At 32.3% G+C, this 19017-nt stretch overlaps 2 protein-coding genes across 2 annotated transcripts; one reads left to right on the top strand and one right to left on the bottom strand.

Moving 5' to 3' along the window:
- The first annotated feature begins 430 nt into the window (after positions 1-430).
- LOC131847849 (heterogeneous nuclear ribonucleoprotein A1, A2/B1 homolog) lies at positions 431-5339 on the top strand. The gene is made up of 7 exons (XM_059197520.1): positions 431-656; positions 844-1067; positions 2027-2271; positions 3324-3500; positions 3948-4169; positions 4713-4868; positions 5049-5339. The coding sequence occupies exons 1-6, from the start codon at positions 627-629 to the stop codon at positions 4847-4849; spliced, it is 1035 nt and encodes a 344-aa protein (XP_059053503.1). The 5' UTR covers positions 431-626; the 3' UTR covers positions 4850-4868; positions 5049-5339.
- Positions 5340-5862: 523 nt separating this feature from the next.
- On the bottom strand, positions 5863-18579 carry LOC131847969 (homeobox protein rough). Its single transcript, XM_059197699.1, has 4 exons — positions 18267-18579; positions 8015-8135; positions 7531-7644; positions 5863-7443 (listed from the first exon to the last, which is right to left on the bottom strand). The coding sequence occupies exons 1-4, from the start codon at positions 18577-18579 to the stop codon at positions 7344-7346; spliced, it is 648 nt and encodes a 215-aa protein (XP_059053682.1). The 3' UTR covers positions 5863-7343.
- Between the last annotated feature and the right edge of the window lie 438 nt (positions 18580-19017).

The raw sequence follows: 19017 nt of genomic DNA, 5'->3' as shown, positions 1-19017 counted from the left end.
ACCATTCCATTATCATCCATAAAAAAAAATACTCTCCAACGGGTAATCATGACATTTGCGACACGAGAGATATAAAGTTGTTCTGGCAAGCGAGTATTAGCCTCAGGCACTTCCAGTTCATTATTCTTTCAGTTGACCACTTAGACGTAACGGGCCCAACTAATAGGCGAAAACGAACGAAGCTCGGGTGGGTGGTTCACTCCAGCAGTATCATGAGGTAAGGAGCACGAGCATATGCTCGAATCCGATCCATAATCCATAACCAGCGGCGCGTAAAGGCCTGCGGATAACGCAAACTGGAACATCAACTATGTTTTTCTTTTAGTTTGTAGACGACACTCGAAGTTAAGAAAATTGAAGGGAAAATAAAATGATTTGCATCTAGGTTCATAAAATAATGTACATAAAAACTATTCTTCAGTATCATAGACAGAAAATAAAAAATCTTCTGATCTATGCTCTTGATTGACTTTAATAAATACAGTACTATTTAATTCCACTATATATTTTACTGTCTTACTGTATTCTTTCTAATTAATAAGCTTTTATGGTAATTTTAGTCTTTGACTGATTAATGTAAGCGTATCTGAAGGTAGTTGAGCGTCACGTCAAGTATAAAAAACAAAATGAAACCAAGCGGCAGCGGTGACGAATATGTAAGTATAATTTATTATGTACATTTCTTCTACATTTTCTTATAATAAATTAAAAACAGTAAATGATATTTATTAAACACGTTATCTGACATAAATCCCATGGTTTTTAAAAATATTTTTAATAATAATTAACTGTAATTAATTTTTTTATGTTTAGTAAATTGCTTATGAATAAAACATTTCACAGGAGGAACCAGAGCATACGCGTAAGTTGTTCATAGGAGGCCTAGATTACCGCACTAATGATGACTCACTGAAAGAATTTTATGAACAATGGGGTGAAATTGTTGATGTAGTTGTAATGAAAGATCCACAAACTAAGAGGTCAAGAGGATTCGGTTTTATCACTTATTCTAGAGCACACATGGTTGATGATGCCCAGAATAGTAGACCTCATAAAATTGATGGCAGGTAAGTTTACTTTTCGCAATATTTCATCTATGACTGTCTAATTGGTAGGTATTATATATAGATATTCATATTGACTATATAATTGATAGGTTGTCTATGATTACATTATAATTTAATAATTACTATGAAAACTATTTATATCTATACATTTTTTGTTATGGTACCCATAGATTTAATAAAAAAGGTATAGTATTGTAGAAAAAAAATGTTTAGATTGGGAATAAGATTTATATTTGACACTAAAATCAATATACATTTAACTATTGTATGTATTCTGTGTTTAATATGGTATAGGCAAATACTACATTAAAAGATAATTGGTTGTCTTGAGTTAACATAAACTCACTGTCACATTCTAATATTATAATACATTTCTTAATGACTTGATTTGATCCCCCAACCTCTTGGTCTTCTTCTTTTTATTAATAATAATACAGTATTAAAATTAAGAAGAAAAAATATTAATTTAACTCTAGGCATATTTTTCCAAGATTTCTTTACCCTGTATGATGAACTATATTTAACTACATCGACTGTGAAAATTTTATTAAATTTTTTTTTTATTATTATCCTAATTAGCTGTTTTATGTCAAACTTTAACACACTAATAAATAGACTGTTTTTGTCTGGATGTTAAGATTTTATTATATATGAGCAAGTGTGAACTTTAAAATATGTAGTTTTAATATAAATTGTAAATATAGTGATAAAGAACTATGTAATGTAAAATAAAATAAAAATATTAGTTTCATACTACTGAATTAATTAATATTATGGCTACTACTATTAGAATAAAAATTATTAGTATATGAAATTTATAAATAAAAAGTGTATGTACCTTCTTGGGCACACAATGTATTTAAACTGTATCTTACTTTTGTTTTTTCGAATTCATAAATCACAATTCCTGCATTTATGTTACACTGCAATATGTTAAAATATTATGTTTATCTGACTAGAGTTGTAGAACCAAAGAGGGCAGTGCCAAGAGAGGAGATAAATAGACCAGATGCCAGTGCCACAGTAAAAAAACTATTTGTTGGAGGCTTAAAACAAGATATAGAAGAAGAGGACATAAAGAATTACTTTAGTTCTTATGGAAATATTTTATCTGTGACTTTAGTTACCGAAAAGGATACAGGGAAAAAGAGAGGTTTCGGTTTTGTGGAGTTCGACGATTATGACCCTGTTGATAGAATATGTTGTAAGTTTTTGTTATCATTTCTTTATTAAGGCCATTATTTTATACTGTGTGTGGGAATGGGTGTCTTGAGATTCATTATTTAATCTCTTAGATAGATTGAAGAAGACTATTTATAGGTTATTGCTACTTTAAACTTTGTCTGCTTTTTTGAGATTAAAAGTAGCAGCTTATCCTCAGAATGCACCATCTATCTTCATGTAAAATTTTATGGAGATTTATTCTGCTGTTTAATTGTGAAAAAACAGCCAGACATACTTTACTATTATAATATTAGTATAAATTAACAATATTATTAATTAGTGGATTCATATCATTCTGTTCACTGTTTGGCCACAAAACTGCAACTTCACAGTCACACTAAGCTTCCAAGCTATATCCCAACTCCATTCATTGCCTTAAGATGCCTTGGTCAGAGGCAAAACAAATACACAATATGGGTGTAGATACAATAATGGTGGAAATTTAACCCTAATCAATAATGTTGTAATGCTTCCTGTAGCAGTGGTCAGGTTGCACCACTGAATATTAGATATCTCAATGAGTGAGCTAATGGTAGCAGAATTAAATAAAATTATGTAAATCCATTAAGTAATGAAAAGAATACCTGATCTGATAAAATATATTACTATAAGCTGTTATGTTTATTCATATGTAAATATAATATATTTCTTATAAGGACTTAGTCTGATATATTTATATATAATGGAGAATAACATAGTTGCATATTTTTTTTATTTCAAACTTTGATTACCTATTCAAGGCGTGAAACTGGTACATACATTTGCATAGTATACATTTTTACTTACAATTTATTGTCTATGATATTATTCACGTAGCTGGAAGAGGAAGAATGGCGAACCTATGTTCGCTAGGAGTACACATGGTTGTCTTTGGAGAAAGTTTAATACAACAGTGCAGAGATACAGGCTGAGATAGATCATGAATGATGTTTATTAGGAATAGTTTTTATTAACAAAACTGCAGTAAAATCGTTGTAATAAATTAAATTTCAAATTTTATAAATGCAATAACGACATTTCGTTTATTTTAAGTGCAACAGAATCACAAGCTCAATGGCAACCGGCTAGATGTGAAGAAAGCTCTGTCTAAGTCTGAAATGGGCGGTGGCGGTGGAGGTCGCCGCGGTGGCGGACGTGGCGGCGGTGGCGGCGGTGGCGGTGGTGGCGGCGGCTGGGGGCACCGGCAGAACCAGGACTGGGGTAGTTCCGGTACGTATAACTAGTATGAATCTAGCTGCCCTCGATTTCTCTAGCGCGAATTTGATTGCTTGTGTTATTCTGATGTATAAGCTATATAATGTAAAGTTTCATTAAAATCCATTAAAAACTGTTATAATAATAATATCCAGGAATCTGCCCTGCGCCAACTACTAGACAACTGATAGAAATCCTTAATATATTTTGTTACATATATTTATTATGCATAGAAAACACCCAACCCAATACAAATAATCATACTTAGGACTACAATTGTTTGCACCGTGAAAGGAATCGAACTCGTGACTATTGCAAGTAAAGTGTTCTAAACTACTAAACCGCCAAGTCCCAATATTGCTATTCTTGGAACCTATAACTAATAAAAACCAGCAATCACATAAGTATTTACAAATATACCTTTCTTTCTTATTGCACTACATTATTGTCCATTATATATAGATGATGGTGGATATAATTCAGGATATGGACAAGGAGGATGGAGCAACCATAATCCATGGGAGTCCAACAATTCTGGAGGCAACTGGAGCAATCAGGGTTATGGCGATCAGGGTGGCTGGGGCCAGTCATCAAACAATTTTGGAGGTGGCTATCAGCAAGGTTTTGGAGGTGGTCCCATGAGAGGTAACTACAATACCTCAAGGGCCCAACCTTATAATTCAGGTATTATATAAAACAAAGTAATTTGCATTACTACCTACTTAATGCAGCTATGTTTGTAAATTTACTTTTGTCATTATATCTTAATATGTAATTCTGTACCTAAATAAAATATTGTTTCTCATAATATATACAACTCAAAACTGACAAAGAAATGTGAAGTTCTCAGCTTCAACAAATTTAATGCAGATTCCAACTGACAATGGGCCAAGAAATAACTAATTCCAGCCATATTGAAATGAAGTCTTACTTGTTAACTTGTTTTGTTACTTATTTTTTCAAATATGGCATGCAAAATATGATAATATTAAGAACAGTTTTTTTAATAACCCAACCTTCTAACTTATCAATGTATACCATATAATCATAAGATAGATGGATATAGGAGTATACAAAAATTGCAGGTCAATAGGAATTCTGTGCTTTGAAGTTGTATTGAAATAATTGGTTTTATGTTCGATATGGCATAAGTATATTTATGTATAAATAGAAAAAAATAACGTCACTTGTAAGAAAACTAGGTATTAAAAAAAACTGTTCTTGTAGGGGGCGGCGGAGGTGGTGGATATGCAAGCGGCGGCGGCGGTAGCGGTGGTAGTGGTGGCAGCGGAGGCTCCGGCCCTAGCTACAACACTGCGGGCAACCCATCTGGTGGTAGCGGCGGTAACCAGCGCAGATTTTAAAGCAGCACTAACTCCTCTTGTAAGTACTTACACTTTGCTCAAACATACTTATCAAATATACACATTAACACCAACTATTGTTTAGGACATAAATATAAAAAGAAAAATACCGATAATCAATTTAATATTCGGTTGGATGCATTTAAAAAGTTTTCATCTCAAGTATTTGTGATATACACTTGTATTTTTCAATGTGTAGGTCTCAAGTTACGCTTAGTTGAAGCTAGGCAGGCAGGCAGGCAGGCGGTAGTATAGTGATGGGAGGTAGGCCACGCAACAACTAGCTAGTGAGGGCCAAGCGGATTTAGTGAAGCGACCACATTTAAAAGTCATTTAATGTTTTATTTCTCCTTCAAGTAAGGTTTGTTCACAATAAGGTACTGTGTAGGCACTAGAATCGTTTATAATTTTTGCCCATTTCAGCACATCACAGTTTTTACATATTAAACATATTAAGCACACCTGTTATGGTCAGCAGTTTTACTAAAAATACTGAAGAAATATTTTCGTTCTCAATCTATATTGTAAAAGCTGTGGCTTGAAAGCAATACTTATGTTTCTAGTCTGTAAGAATATATATTTTATATATTGTGTTATAAATGTTGGTCACTTTATTTTTTATGAAGCTCAGTTAGCTATATGTAGCTATGACATTCCAAAATAATTTGAAAAGACCTATTGCGGTGAATTTACATAACTTTGTTAAGACTGTTAATCTGATTATTTTTATCTGAACGTCAGTGTATTAATCTAAACCGTATTTATATCAGGTTAAATATTCTAAATGTAGAAATAGATTCCTTAAATAAGTAACAGGTAATGTTATATTCGAAAATTACTCATGTTTGTTCATTATATTATTTTTACTACTTAGTTTAATCGGTGTTAAAGATGTTTGCCTAATTATTTTTATGTTGTAAAATTATTTAAAATGTAAAAGTTATTATAATATAAATTATACTATTGTGTTCCTGTTATATTCACACGATATTTTTGATTTAGTCATATTTTAAAAGTGTGAAGTAAAATGTTTTATTATATTTTGTGTGCATTGAATTAAATGTATAATGTTTTCCATGGACTCTTCTACATGGACGAGACATTCGAGTGGAAAAGGCCATGGTAAGTCGACTTTGCCCAAATAAAAATATTAAATAACGAATATTCTTTTATTTCAACTTGATATCATATATTACAACACTATATATAATATATATTAAAATATCATACATATTTACAATAAATGTTAATGGTAATAATTGATTAAAACTACATAGAAACCTCGGTAGTATTACATTCTACTACTTTGATAATACTGACATTATTAAAATTATTAAATATCTCATAGCGTTTTGATTTATATGTCTGTGTAGGCACATACATTCAGCAACGGAACACAGAAGTAATTCTCTATTTTGTGCATTCGCACTGGAATTGCACACGCCCATGAATAGCAGTAACCCATTAATAACTGGTGTGATTATAATGATCTCAAAACATAAGCATCTGTTCTGAATAGATGCAGATACAGATTCTTTTTAAGATTCAAAAAGAAAAATAATGCAGATGTTTTATAGGGCCTGTTTGCAACTACTGTTCACTGTACTATATTTTAAACCCATTTATTTATACTAAATAGTGAAGTATTTACAATGAGTATTATAAACACTTATAGTAGGATAATTATTAAAATTTTATGCATTTAAACTTAAAGGAAAATCCCTATCTCGACTTATCTACCTCGTTCGAATCTGGCCATCAGAAGAAGAGGAAAAGAGGAACTTTGTGTATCAATATATATTTTGAATTTCCGATAATGGAAACATCAGTAAATAAACCTTACTGCGATATGCTCGCTAAGTCGCTACATGCTGTTGGATTTAAATATGCCCAGCGAAATGTGAGCATACCACCACTACGGGAAGCGTTACGACCTCTATTCGACTCGCATGTCATAGCGCTTCCAGAAGTAGTGGTCAGGTACGGAATATTTGTGGTCTCACACATACTGATGGTAGCGAAATTAAACATAAATCCATTAAGTAATAAATGGAATTTCGCAAAATAACACGTAATTCGATAAAATATATAACAGGTTGACAAGTCACAGTGTCTCTCAATACGCGCTGCTGGTATACATTTCTTAGAGGTACATGATTATTGTTTTATTTAGAAAATTATAACATTACGCTGATTACAATATTTTTTAGTTATAAAGACCATTGGATACAATGGAAATCAGCAAGTTTACATTTAAATATTCTAATAGCGTACTATTATACATTTAAATATCTTACGTAGAGTTTTCTTTGAACCAGAGTGCATATAGTTGACGAAAATGCTAAAGCCGATAATAAACTAAAAAGTTTACTCGAGTAATATATTAAATCTTGTTGACGAATATTTTTTAGTTGATTTCTTATACGGGTACGACTATCGCTTAATTGTCGCTTGTTCACGTTCCGTTACACTCAGTTAGAGCTTGTTGATTATATTATTTGTCTAGCGGTGGCGGCGGCAAGCAAGGACACGGCGGTGGACAGTAAGGAGCACCTAATACTGATGGAAATAAACCCGATGCAGCTGCTAAATGTCTGTAATCAAATAAGTTGTATATATATACACCATCTAATATTAGTAATTGTTTCCTTTATGGCTAGTTCAGTAGGTATATGTGGTACCTGTACTGTTGATCAAGATGAGCCTTCTCTATTCTTTTGTCTTTTGCTCTTCGGTTTTGAAACCAGATTTTAACTTGTGTTTCACTCAGTGATAGAGCTGACGCGAGTTCACACCTATAACAAATTAAATCAAAACATTTTAATCATGTAGGTCTATTACAGGCACTCAAGACAAGTAGAACCACCAGTATGAAATGTAGGTTGACTAAACATAGTACTGAATCTATATTTAACAAGCCTGTTTACTTATTACTTAGTTAAAAGTAATCAAAAAAACAAAAATACTTTTTACGCTTCTCTGAGATAAGCGTACATAAACGGTCTTATTCATTTATATGCGATTTTAAATGATATAAACGTCCCTTAAAATGTGTTACTTTATTTACAATTACAAAAAAAATTGCCTAAATATCTATGACTATAATAGGGTAATTAGAACTGTCTACATTCTAAATGTCGCCTTCTAACATATGAATAAAAATACCTTCTCGCTCTTGCCACATATTCGCCTCTTGCATATTCTAATTCTAGTCTAAGAGTTTGATGTGCCGAGAATGTCGTTCGTTGTCGCCTCGGCCGACTTTCTTTTCGCCTTCGACGAGCCACTATAAACACATAAATTTATATTAAGTAGAGTTACATACATATCATTATTATTTTGATAATGTTTGAAATTATCGATGAGGGAAGTGGTTTCAAAACTTAATTGTATTAAAAAAGCCTACAGAAATTTATTCATAAGTCTTATAGGTATACATACCTACATAGTTCCAAGGTTCAAACACGATCAATGGTTTGAATTAAGAAAAATATTCTAAACCGATGCAAATGGAAAATAAAATAGAAATCCCGGTAGACACATATCAAAACTCAATCGTAAAAATATATATTATATATATATATATCTGTTTGTTACAATTTTATGATCTTATAAAAAGCAGACGAAGTCACGGGAAACAGATAGTAGAATATGAATAATAATAATACCTTTTTACCATCGCCCGGGAATTCATCCCCACAAGCTAGTACCTAAGTTATCTCGGACAGTACGATTTCAGAGGAGCTTTCTACCGCGTACACTTAGATTGTGGAATGAACTACCTGCCCAGTTTTCTCACGAGATTACAACATGGGGTTTTTCAAGAGAAGGGTACCTAAGGTTTTTTAAGGATCGGCAATGCGCACGTAACACCCCTAGTCTTTCAGGCGTAGACTACGGTAACCATTTACCATCAGATGAGTGGTATACTTGTTTGCCATCATAGTAGTATTAAAAAACCTAATATATGCTTATATGTATATGTATTATCATTTTCACTTCGTCCGTTGAACTGTAAAGGCCTCTAAAGATCCACAATATTAGAATAGTTCTAAAAAAACTTTTTCATATTATATTCCAAGGTTCAAATTAATTCTCATTCGATCAACTATAAAAGTTAAACATAAGGTTTCATTGTGGTTCCTGTAGGCATCATTTTGCGATTGAGTCCTGAGAAAATCGGGCTTGTAGGAGCTCGGATTGCACGACATATTGCTACGGAAGTTACTGCCGGGTGAAACCCTAATCGCGCCGGATGGGTTCAGTAGTACGATATGTTAATAATTTCAATAATAACCATTATTCAAGTTATTTATAAACTAGCTGACCCGGCGAACTTCGTAAACCCTGACAGAAGATTCTTTAATTTTTTAGTTTGTTTAATACTTATTCTGCTATTCGGGACGCCGGGATAGCTGGTAAGATAAAAAAAGAAAGTTAATAAGTCAATAATTACCTTATGTTAAAAAATAAAACTTAGGTGTTTTACACCTAAAAATCTTTTAATAGCCATTAAAAATCACATTGAAAATTACAATTTCACATTTTTATGTTAACTTATTCTAAATTAAATTTACATTAGTAGATATTACAGTTTGTAACTCGAGAAATCTTCAAATAATTTTGTAAGCGTAAGAGTATGAATATAGATAGATGTATCTATAAATTTAGATACGGTGTAGGTAGGTCTATTTTATTTCTAATTAATTTAAAAACAATCTTTATTATTGAATAAATCATCTAGAGACATGACATTTATTTTAATATATGGTAATGGTAAATGTACGCTGGTGGGATAACAGTGCGATGGGGATGAAGTCACTTTCCCATATAATATTCGCCACCTCCATATAAAAGATTATAATGAAAAAATACGAAGATATTGAAACTTTTTTATTATGGGAATTGTAAAGCGTCCGTGTAGGCAAAACCGGGGAATATAGCTAGCAATATATTCAACGGAAATAAGAAATCTGTCATGCCAACTGTTACCGGACTCCAGGTCATGTCACATGTATAGACAAGGTAATTGACCGTGGTAGTGTCACTGATGAGATTGAAGCTCTATAACGTATAAGTGCCGACCTGTACCATATGGCGTATCAATGGTGCGGTTTACGTTACGCGACCGGTGAAATACTGATTGAGTTTTTAATTCAGTGCACACCACTCATAGGTACCTACATTAGGTAATTTATTTTTTCAATTTTATTTCGTTTTCGTATACTTTAACATAAAATGGTGATATGCCCACGTCGTTATAAATACCAATTAATAGTGATTGTAATAATTTTTTAATGAATGAATTTGGCATAGCGCCTTCCGGTATACCACGGCGCTTTGCCGTGGTATATTTGCTAGTGGAGGATTATAGGACGAGCATGAATTCAGTTAGTCCTAGTCTATAGGCATGAAGTAGCAAACACCAGCTAATGGTGTCGCCACAAAGAAAGCGACAGATATAACTATAAAAAAATTATTTAGGTATATCTAGGTCGCTATGTATACAAACATTTATTATCTATTCCATTGTAGTCTATAATAATTTGAGATATAATAACATTCCATGCAACCACTAGAAAATAATTTCTTTCTCCATTACAGCTCTGAAAAGGTTATGATTTTCTAAAGGATCACTAATAGAGATGTTCACGAGATCGTTAATGGGGAGCGTTGCGTGCAAGATTGCTTTCATTTTGTTTGTTCTCAATCTAAGAACTGCCTACATATGTTTATTGTACTAGTATGAGGAGACCATTCGCTTAATGATGAAAGTGGAGTCTCTATACAATACCTTTACGATTAGAGATTCCTAACTATATATCAAAACGTTATATAATAACAATGGGATAATAGGTTAATTCTATACTACATTAGATAATTTCCACAAGCCAGTTTGCAATTTTTTAAGCTATGTTGGCGACTAGTCCTGACGAAAATACCTACTTGGTTATATATTCAATCTCTAAGATTAATTTTGTGCATAATTATTTCTATAAATTACTACGTATGCAAATAAACAATTTACATAATCTAACAATAAGTATTATGTAGGTAAATTGTCGATTTTATTTCTATAAATTTAATTAATATTGTTTTAGAAATTGTAATAATAATAATAGTTCTACTTGTTAATAATAATAATATAATCGCCTCGTTGTAATAGACCTGGAAATTCTATTTTTTTTTTAATTAATTAGAATGGCAAACAAGCTTTCAATCGATTTGTGGTAAGTGGTAACCGTCCTCCAAAAGAATATCTACATGAACAGCACTACGGACATCGTTACCACCTTATTAAATACCCCTTATTACATTATACCATATTAAAATCAACTGCGATGTTTAATAGATCTAAGCGAGAGCGGTACAAAAGGTTTACAACATACAGCTTACAAAGCAAGCTGCTAGGCAGCTGAAATAGGTAGACAGAGGTAGATACTAATGCAGGTAACTTTTTACAAAGTGTATCTCGATATTTCAGCTCTACCTACCTACCTCATTTCACAAGTACGTTTGTACTAGTAAATCACATTGTCTATAGACAATCTATTTTGCGCTGAATAAATAAATCTCATTATAATATCATTCTTTGTTTTTATATTTAAACTGATCATGATCAAATTTGCAGGAACTATGAGCCCTATTTACCATACATTATATGTGCATAATACACCCTCAATTGTGAAATCAAGTGTGGACAATCTGCTAGAGATAATGTTATTGGCTTTGACAATGCAAACTTAAAAGGGTGGATGTCGCTTGCGGTGAGATCCGTCAGCTGCGGATACCCTTATATCTGCGTGATGGGTCCATCGTGGGGTCCGAGTACAACTGTTGTCACATATCGTCACGCGCTCAATCGAGTCGAAAGTTGTACTTATTAACAGTTATTTAGTAGGGTTTTAAAAGGATTAAATCTGTCATCGTAATAGCTATTCGATTATTATGGGATTTGGTATGATTGTTAGATTAAAAAAAAGAATACTCGTTAAAAATATATCTGATTAATTGAATATATGTTTACATAGAACTTATATTTAAATTAAATTTTCGTATAGCAAATTTGGTGTAATTAAGTTTTAGTTACTTATTTATTACCTATACCCTCGTTTATTTTCTTTCTTTTTATTATTATTTTGTAAAATGTGTTATATTTGATATAGGTAAAAGTATTGTTTTTAGGTACCAATTAGTTTACATTTTGCAGTTATCCATTCTGGTTTTCTTTTGCTCAAAAACAATCTATTATCTATTATTTCAGAATATGGAGTTAAGCTACTCATTTTTAATTCACCTTTAAACTATCTTCCCTCTATCAAAACTAAAACCCCTTAATATTTTTTTTCTCAAAACTGTACTGATTAATCAATGATCTCACAATACCATAAACGAAGCGAGTACGAGGGTCAGAACCCTTAAATATTCATTAACAAGGATCCCCTAATTACTTACCTACTCGACCATAACAGACCGAGATTGGAGGGACTGCCACACCTGACTTGTTTACTTTTTGTTTTCAATAGGTACAATTCATAGATATTGATATTGCGAAATGCAAGCTTCAATGCGTTTCAATTGAACTTTATAGCTCGGTCTCGAATATGAAAGTATCTTCAGGAAATTGTTCATATTGCTTGGGCACACAAAGAAATTATTATGTAAGTTTCTAATTGTAATTTAGTAATGATAAACGGAAGAGGTAATGTTGAAATGTAGAAATTAATTATTATCTTAATTTTTATAGCTTCCGGACTGTTAATGAAATTGTGTTTTAAATATGAGAGGTATCGGCACACGGCTATACTAGGTCTCATCTACTGTAAGCGGTATATTGAATAACTGTATCTAGATAAAATTTATATTGTTGTAAAGTGCATGATTATTTCACATCGATTAGTATTTTTAGTTCTATTCACTATAATTATATAGAACCGTTCTTCGCCTACCCCGTAAGGAATATGACGTGAACATAGATGAACAGATATACCTAGTATTGTAAGCGATTACAATATAATACTAATTACTAACTACTAATAATCTTAATACCACAGATAAGATAATATTACATCTAATACTATCCATGGTATTACATATCTATATCTATTGAAAATATCATGAATGTGATGTGAAATGAGGATGATACAAATAGCGGATTGCTGCTAATATAAATCAAAATGTTATGTTTCCAGTTAAACGCGCGCAGTACGGATCGTATGCATACGTACACGTGTTATTTCCCACGCGTCATTGTGCAACAAGACCATTATTATTATAGAGATACAATACGGGGTTTAAAAATGCTTCTATAAACTTTGTTTTGTAGATAATTATAGTGTCCCAAATTTCGTAATTCAGTCTCAAAACCAAGAAACAAAAATAACCAGGTATCAGAACAGTGAATGTAATTAGAGGGATAATGTAACTATATTAATATTATTAATTGTAACAATAGTCGGTAAATAATTATGTATAGGACTGACAGTTGCTAATTAAGCAATATGTGATACAAAATGATTTCCTTCCAAGTTGTCTAATGACTTCCTATAAAATTGGCACCCACCTTGAAACGCCAATTACTTGGAGCCAGTTCATGAAGTTGATTATTTTATTTCTTACGCTTGTAATAGTACAACCTGCAAATCCGCACATTTATCTGTCTCATTAATCCAAGTAAGTTTTGTTGAAAAGGGAGGGTAAGATATCCATTTATCTAAATTAGTAAAAGGAAAAGAATAGCAACATATCATTACAAGAATTTAAAATAAAATCAATGACATTTAAAAGCAACTGTAAATAAGTTGTTTAAAGACAATTAGAAATGTGTGGTGTTTTTCCACATACAGATATAAAAATAAAAAATATTAATGGTTTACTACAGCACATGACGGCCGCTGCCTCAGATCGGCTAGTTTATAGCTGTAAATCTCTCGAGAAATGGAATCTTTTTCCTGTCACATGTCTCTACTGGCGTAGGTACTTAATATGCTCGTATATAATATATATTGGAGATTTGATAGAAAAACGAACTATTAGCTCTATTGCTAGCAATATAGGTACCATGTTATGTCGACCTCCATATGGAAACCATCGTAGGTAACTACTAGTGAATTCGCCACGTTGAACTACCTAATTCATGTTTGCCCTCTACTGGTGTACCGCTAGAGACTATCGTTCGTAAAAATAGTATATTTTACCTACTACATAACTAACATACAGTTTTGATCGAGTAAGTAATATCTATCCAAGAAGTTTCCGCTTAACACAACAAAAATTGTATTATCTTTACGAAAATATTTCCATAATTTATTTTAAGCCTATAAATAATTTTCGGCGGTGCAAATAATACCTATTCAGTTAAATGTTTCATGGATTGTTGTTTCGTAATAGTTATTTGAGTTGAACAATGGGCAGATTTTCTAGCGAAGTAGCCGAACAGTGCCGGCAATTTTCACATGAGAACAATTTTGAATGGGCCCCGGTTCGTCGCTATTGCCGACCACTGAGTCGTGGCGTCATAATCGCATCATGCATAGCGGTAGGCGAGCGCCAACAGCCCACGTCACACCACCGCGTACCACCACGCCGCGCCACGCCGCGCCACGCCGCGCCACGCCGCGCCACGCCGCCCGCTTCCAAACGGTTTTTCACCGACGCGACAAACCATTATGATTCTATTTTCATGGCAATAAGAATCCCCACACAGGGAAACGATTTTCACGATAATAAGCTTAAATTTAAACTGTCGAGGTTTTGCCGGTTTGTTGGAATATTCCCTTATGAATATACGTACTTAGATATTAATTTTAATTCTACGTTAATATTCATTTGATATCTCATGAATTCTCAGGTTATTATGATTATATTCTTCGGATATATTTTCTGTTGGGTTCATAGGTTTCGTTTTCAAGAAATAATAGGCTTACAGTTTGACTTCAGGCAATTTTAGGGTTCTGAACCAAAAAGTATATTTGTCCGTCAATTACACCGATAGGTATATACTATAATGCTATTTACTTGAATCTTGATTATAATTTAGGTAAGGTAGGGATTGATCATTAAAATGAATAATTTATAGGCATTACATTTTCAACTGTCAACATTTCAATCACAATATCTCACATTTTATAGTCCTATAAACAGTTTATTATTTTTATCAGTCCCCAATATCCAATGCTGCAAATAAAGAAAACCTTTTTCAAATATTATTTATTGCGTATCAAAACACAGATAAAAGATATCTCGTCTATAGTGTACTCATATCCCTATTATAATATGAACAGATTTTCTATAAAATGTCTACACTACCCGACTATGAAACACACAGCATCTATAGCGTTGGTCGAAGGGATTAAGTGAATGCTCCTCGCAACGGAGCTTATCTACGTGGACAAACTCCATTATATTCAAATATTTTTGTTGCTATATTTTATTTTTATAACCGAGTAAAACGGACCGTATCTACTAAATATCTTTGATCTCTGTTTCCATAGCGAATTGAGGATCTGAAAAGTATTTCAAAAGATTATATTTTTATTAAATTTTAGTACTTGCTTATTTATGGAATACTGAAGCTTTCGTTAAAATTAATTTCATGATAATGAATTTTTATAAGGTATCGTGTAGAATCATTGGTATCTAACGTCAGAGTTAGAATTACTACGGGTTGAAATCATATTTACCTAACCGCAGTACCTACGCGATCTGCGCTATATTGTGACGTAAATGAAAAACTGATTTGAAATAAAATTATGTCAATTTTTTTCTTAAAACTAATTTTTGGACAATAATAATAATATTTGGATTTTTTGTATGACTATCATTTTATAATAATAATAATCCACTGTGAAAAGACCTAAGTAGTAATGTATGTACAGCCATCCTATAATTCCACAACAAGAACGCGTGCTTAAAGTTGTAGGTTGACAGAGAACATGATTATGTCCAAAAAAAAGCATTGATATTGCTGTTTTCTTTATTTTCTTTTTTGACAATTCACGCAGGGCCATCTAGACCCAAGTTAAGCTAGCTAAAGCTTGTATTATGGGTGACTAGATATCTGATACAAATAAATTCTGATAAAAATATACATAGATATATTTTTTCGTAAATAATACATAGAAAACAGTCAGACCGACACAAACAATCATGACTCATGAATACAAATGTTTGTACTGGTTCGAAATTATTATATTGAACGGAATACATAACAATAAATCTCATATATCTTGGTAGATACATTTATGTAATTATATTTTTGATGTTTTAATTGAGGAATTTTATTTATTATTTTATTTCATCATTTGAGTCACCTTGTTATGCACCACCATATGTTATGCATTATGCTATCTGTGGTTATACGTAACATTAAGGAAACGATAAAATACTTAATTTAATTGTTATATTTAATTAACATGAAAAACTTCTATCATCTACCACTGTTGCTCCGTCGTTTTCATAAGCCGGCGCGCTATAAAATAATAATAATAAAGTGCAGCTTTCTATATGTAAAAGAATTTCAAAAATCAGTTGACAAATTTTCTGGCATACCGTATGCTCACATTGTCCCCGTTTTTACAGTATTTTCATTGCTGTTCCGCTCCTATTAGTAAAAGCCTGATGCGTATAGTGTTAGATATAATATAGGCTATTATACCTTTTTTTAATAAATGAGCTATCCAACATTATTGTATCTTTTAAATTTTATGTAGTGATTCAACGAAACGGACAAACCATTTTATTTTTATTTATAAATTAAAGTATTCGAGTCTGTGGGGTTTGCATGTAGATATATGTTTGCAACAAGCTTTCTACGCTTTTGCTTTCTACATTTATTAATTTTTAATTTAATTAAAATAAATTTAGTTAACTTTTATAAATTTATCACTTTTGCATTAAATAAATATTACTCACTCGTTACTATTCATACCATTCTGTTGAATTGTCTGACAGATTGATCTCTATATCTATAAGTCCGGCTTTGCTCACATAGCCTCTAAATTATATTTCTTACTCTATTTTATTTTCTAAGTGCAATAAAGATTTTGTAATAACCAATTTGAAAGAAGGGGGAGGGGCAAAACAAGATAAGATTCCCATGCTTTCACATTACTTCAAGTCTCCGTTTAATGTAAAGGTAGGTAAAATTTATACCGCATCTGCTTATAGGAACGTAGATACTTATCTAGACAGGTGTTAGAAATTTGCAGAACCTATATTATGGATGCTAAACAATTAGTAGTAAATAGTAATACTGAAATATAATTATATTTATAACAAACCTGATAACACACATAAAAAACACCCAGACTAATAAAAACATAGAATACGTCAATATTGTGCTCGTATCGAACCCTCGATCAGAAGTTAAACCGGTATGTCAAGTTAAAACCATCCACTAACGAAGAATTTTGTAAAATCCTACCCTTGCAGAGGAAAATTAGGGTTGAACTATTGCATAGAAAGCCATCGGTTTCATAGTTGTATGCATGAAATTTCTACCCAGATGTTTTAAAATAAATATATATCTAAATACTTTTAGCGTTCTTAAAAATATCGACAAAAATAAGCAAGTTTAATATGATTATACGCGGGGTAGGTACGTCATTTTTATGGTAAGGAAAATGACACAACTTATCAGAAAAATTCAGGTTTTCATTCAACTATACTAAGTAATAACTTACAAAAAAACAGAATTCACTTATTAATGTACACCGCTATATTACATTTTTGCTATTAGGTTACCTATCTGCTGATAAAGTTGGAAGATTCCTATCACGGAGATTATACTCGTACTATACAGTTAACAGTACCCGTAACCATAAGTAAAAACAATCACTACTGAAGGATATTAATGAAATTTCTAGACGACCAACCTGTTAAGAAACATATTAAATCAAATAAAAATATTCTTTTAAAAAATAAAATATTTTTAATTTTTCTAAGTTCTAAGGTCACAAACATGAAAAAAATACAGCTGAATTGAGAGCCTTCCTTTTTATATTTGTTAAAAGACTACGTATTAAGAAACTGTGCGTATAGTAGGTACTGGTAGTTTTTTAACACATCGAGGACGAAAGAAATGCCCTGAAACTTTTATTAGAACGAAATAACAACCTGTAATAGATAAACAAGGGGATGTTAAAAAGACCGTACAATTTCTGTAATACTTTGTTCATAATGTTTATAAGTAGAAATTTTAAATACCTAGTCTTATAAAATTTTAAACGACTATTTAATTTTACGTTAATACCACATTGCGTTTTTACACTCTAGATATTATAAAGAATATTAATTTGATTTGATGTACCTACTTATAATAAATAATTAAATTCTATTAACGTAACTACCAAAGAATCACAAAATTATACGATTTTTACGTACTTATTAATTAAAATAAAAAAAAGCAATTACTTACAAAATGCTGCAAGCCCAGCACCGAATGCTAATTGTTGGTGTGGTAACAGCATCGGACGAGGACAAAGCGGTAGAGGTGGCGGTGGCATCCACAGCGGCGGACTCCTCACCACCGGCCCAACTGCTTCATTATCCCCAATCTCAACGTCTGAAGACGATTCGCTTTCAAATTGTAATCTATCCACTGCTTCATTTGTCTGTTTCGTAACTCCAGACTCCTCCAGATGACCGTAAATACGAGCGAAAAATTTTCGTGGTGAAGACGGCCGCGGGATTTGAATTGGCGTTTGCGGATCTATTTCATTGCTCTCCATTTTATTATCGTTACTCATAATTTTATTAATAAGTTCGTCGTTCTCGTATGGGGTCACTAATTTAAGTACATGTGCTATCCAAACGCAGGGATCACGTGTATTGAAGTCGCGTCAGGTGCGGTGACATCCTTTGAGAATACGGCTCCGCCCCCTAAATAGCGCTTCGACCCTGTCTCATCTCCGAGTGGAAAGGGGTTGGGGAGAACAAATTCGACCAATCCGAGAGTTTATTGCACGCAAAGCCAGCCTTGATAGGCGTATTTAAAGTTTTCCGGCAATGGTATTTCCGAACCGATACGATATTGAAACCTTCAAGAAAAGAGCTTATTCCTTTTTAAAAGGATACTATTGTTACTTATAGATGAATTTGCTTCACGTTCAAAATTTTCCCAAAAATGGTACACATATATATAAGAATGGAACATCATGTAATTATTA

This window comes from Achroia grisella, unplaced genomic scaffold (genome assembly GCF_030625045.1).
Source record: "Achroia grisella isolate CSIRO2021 unplaced genomic scaffold, CSIRO_AGI_Agris_v1 utg544, whole genome shotgun sequence".
NCBI classification, from domain to species: domain Eukaryota; kingdom Metazoa; phylum Arthropoda; class Insecta; order Lepidoptera; family Pyralidae; genus Achroia; species Achroia grisella.
The sequence above is the reverse complement of the archived record's forward strand: the minus strand, read 5'-3'. Positions and strand labels throughout refer to the sequence as shown.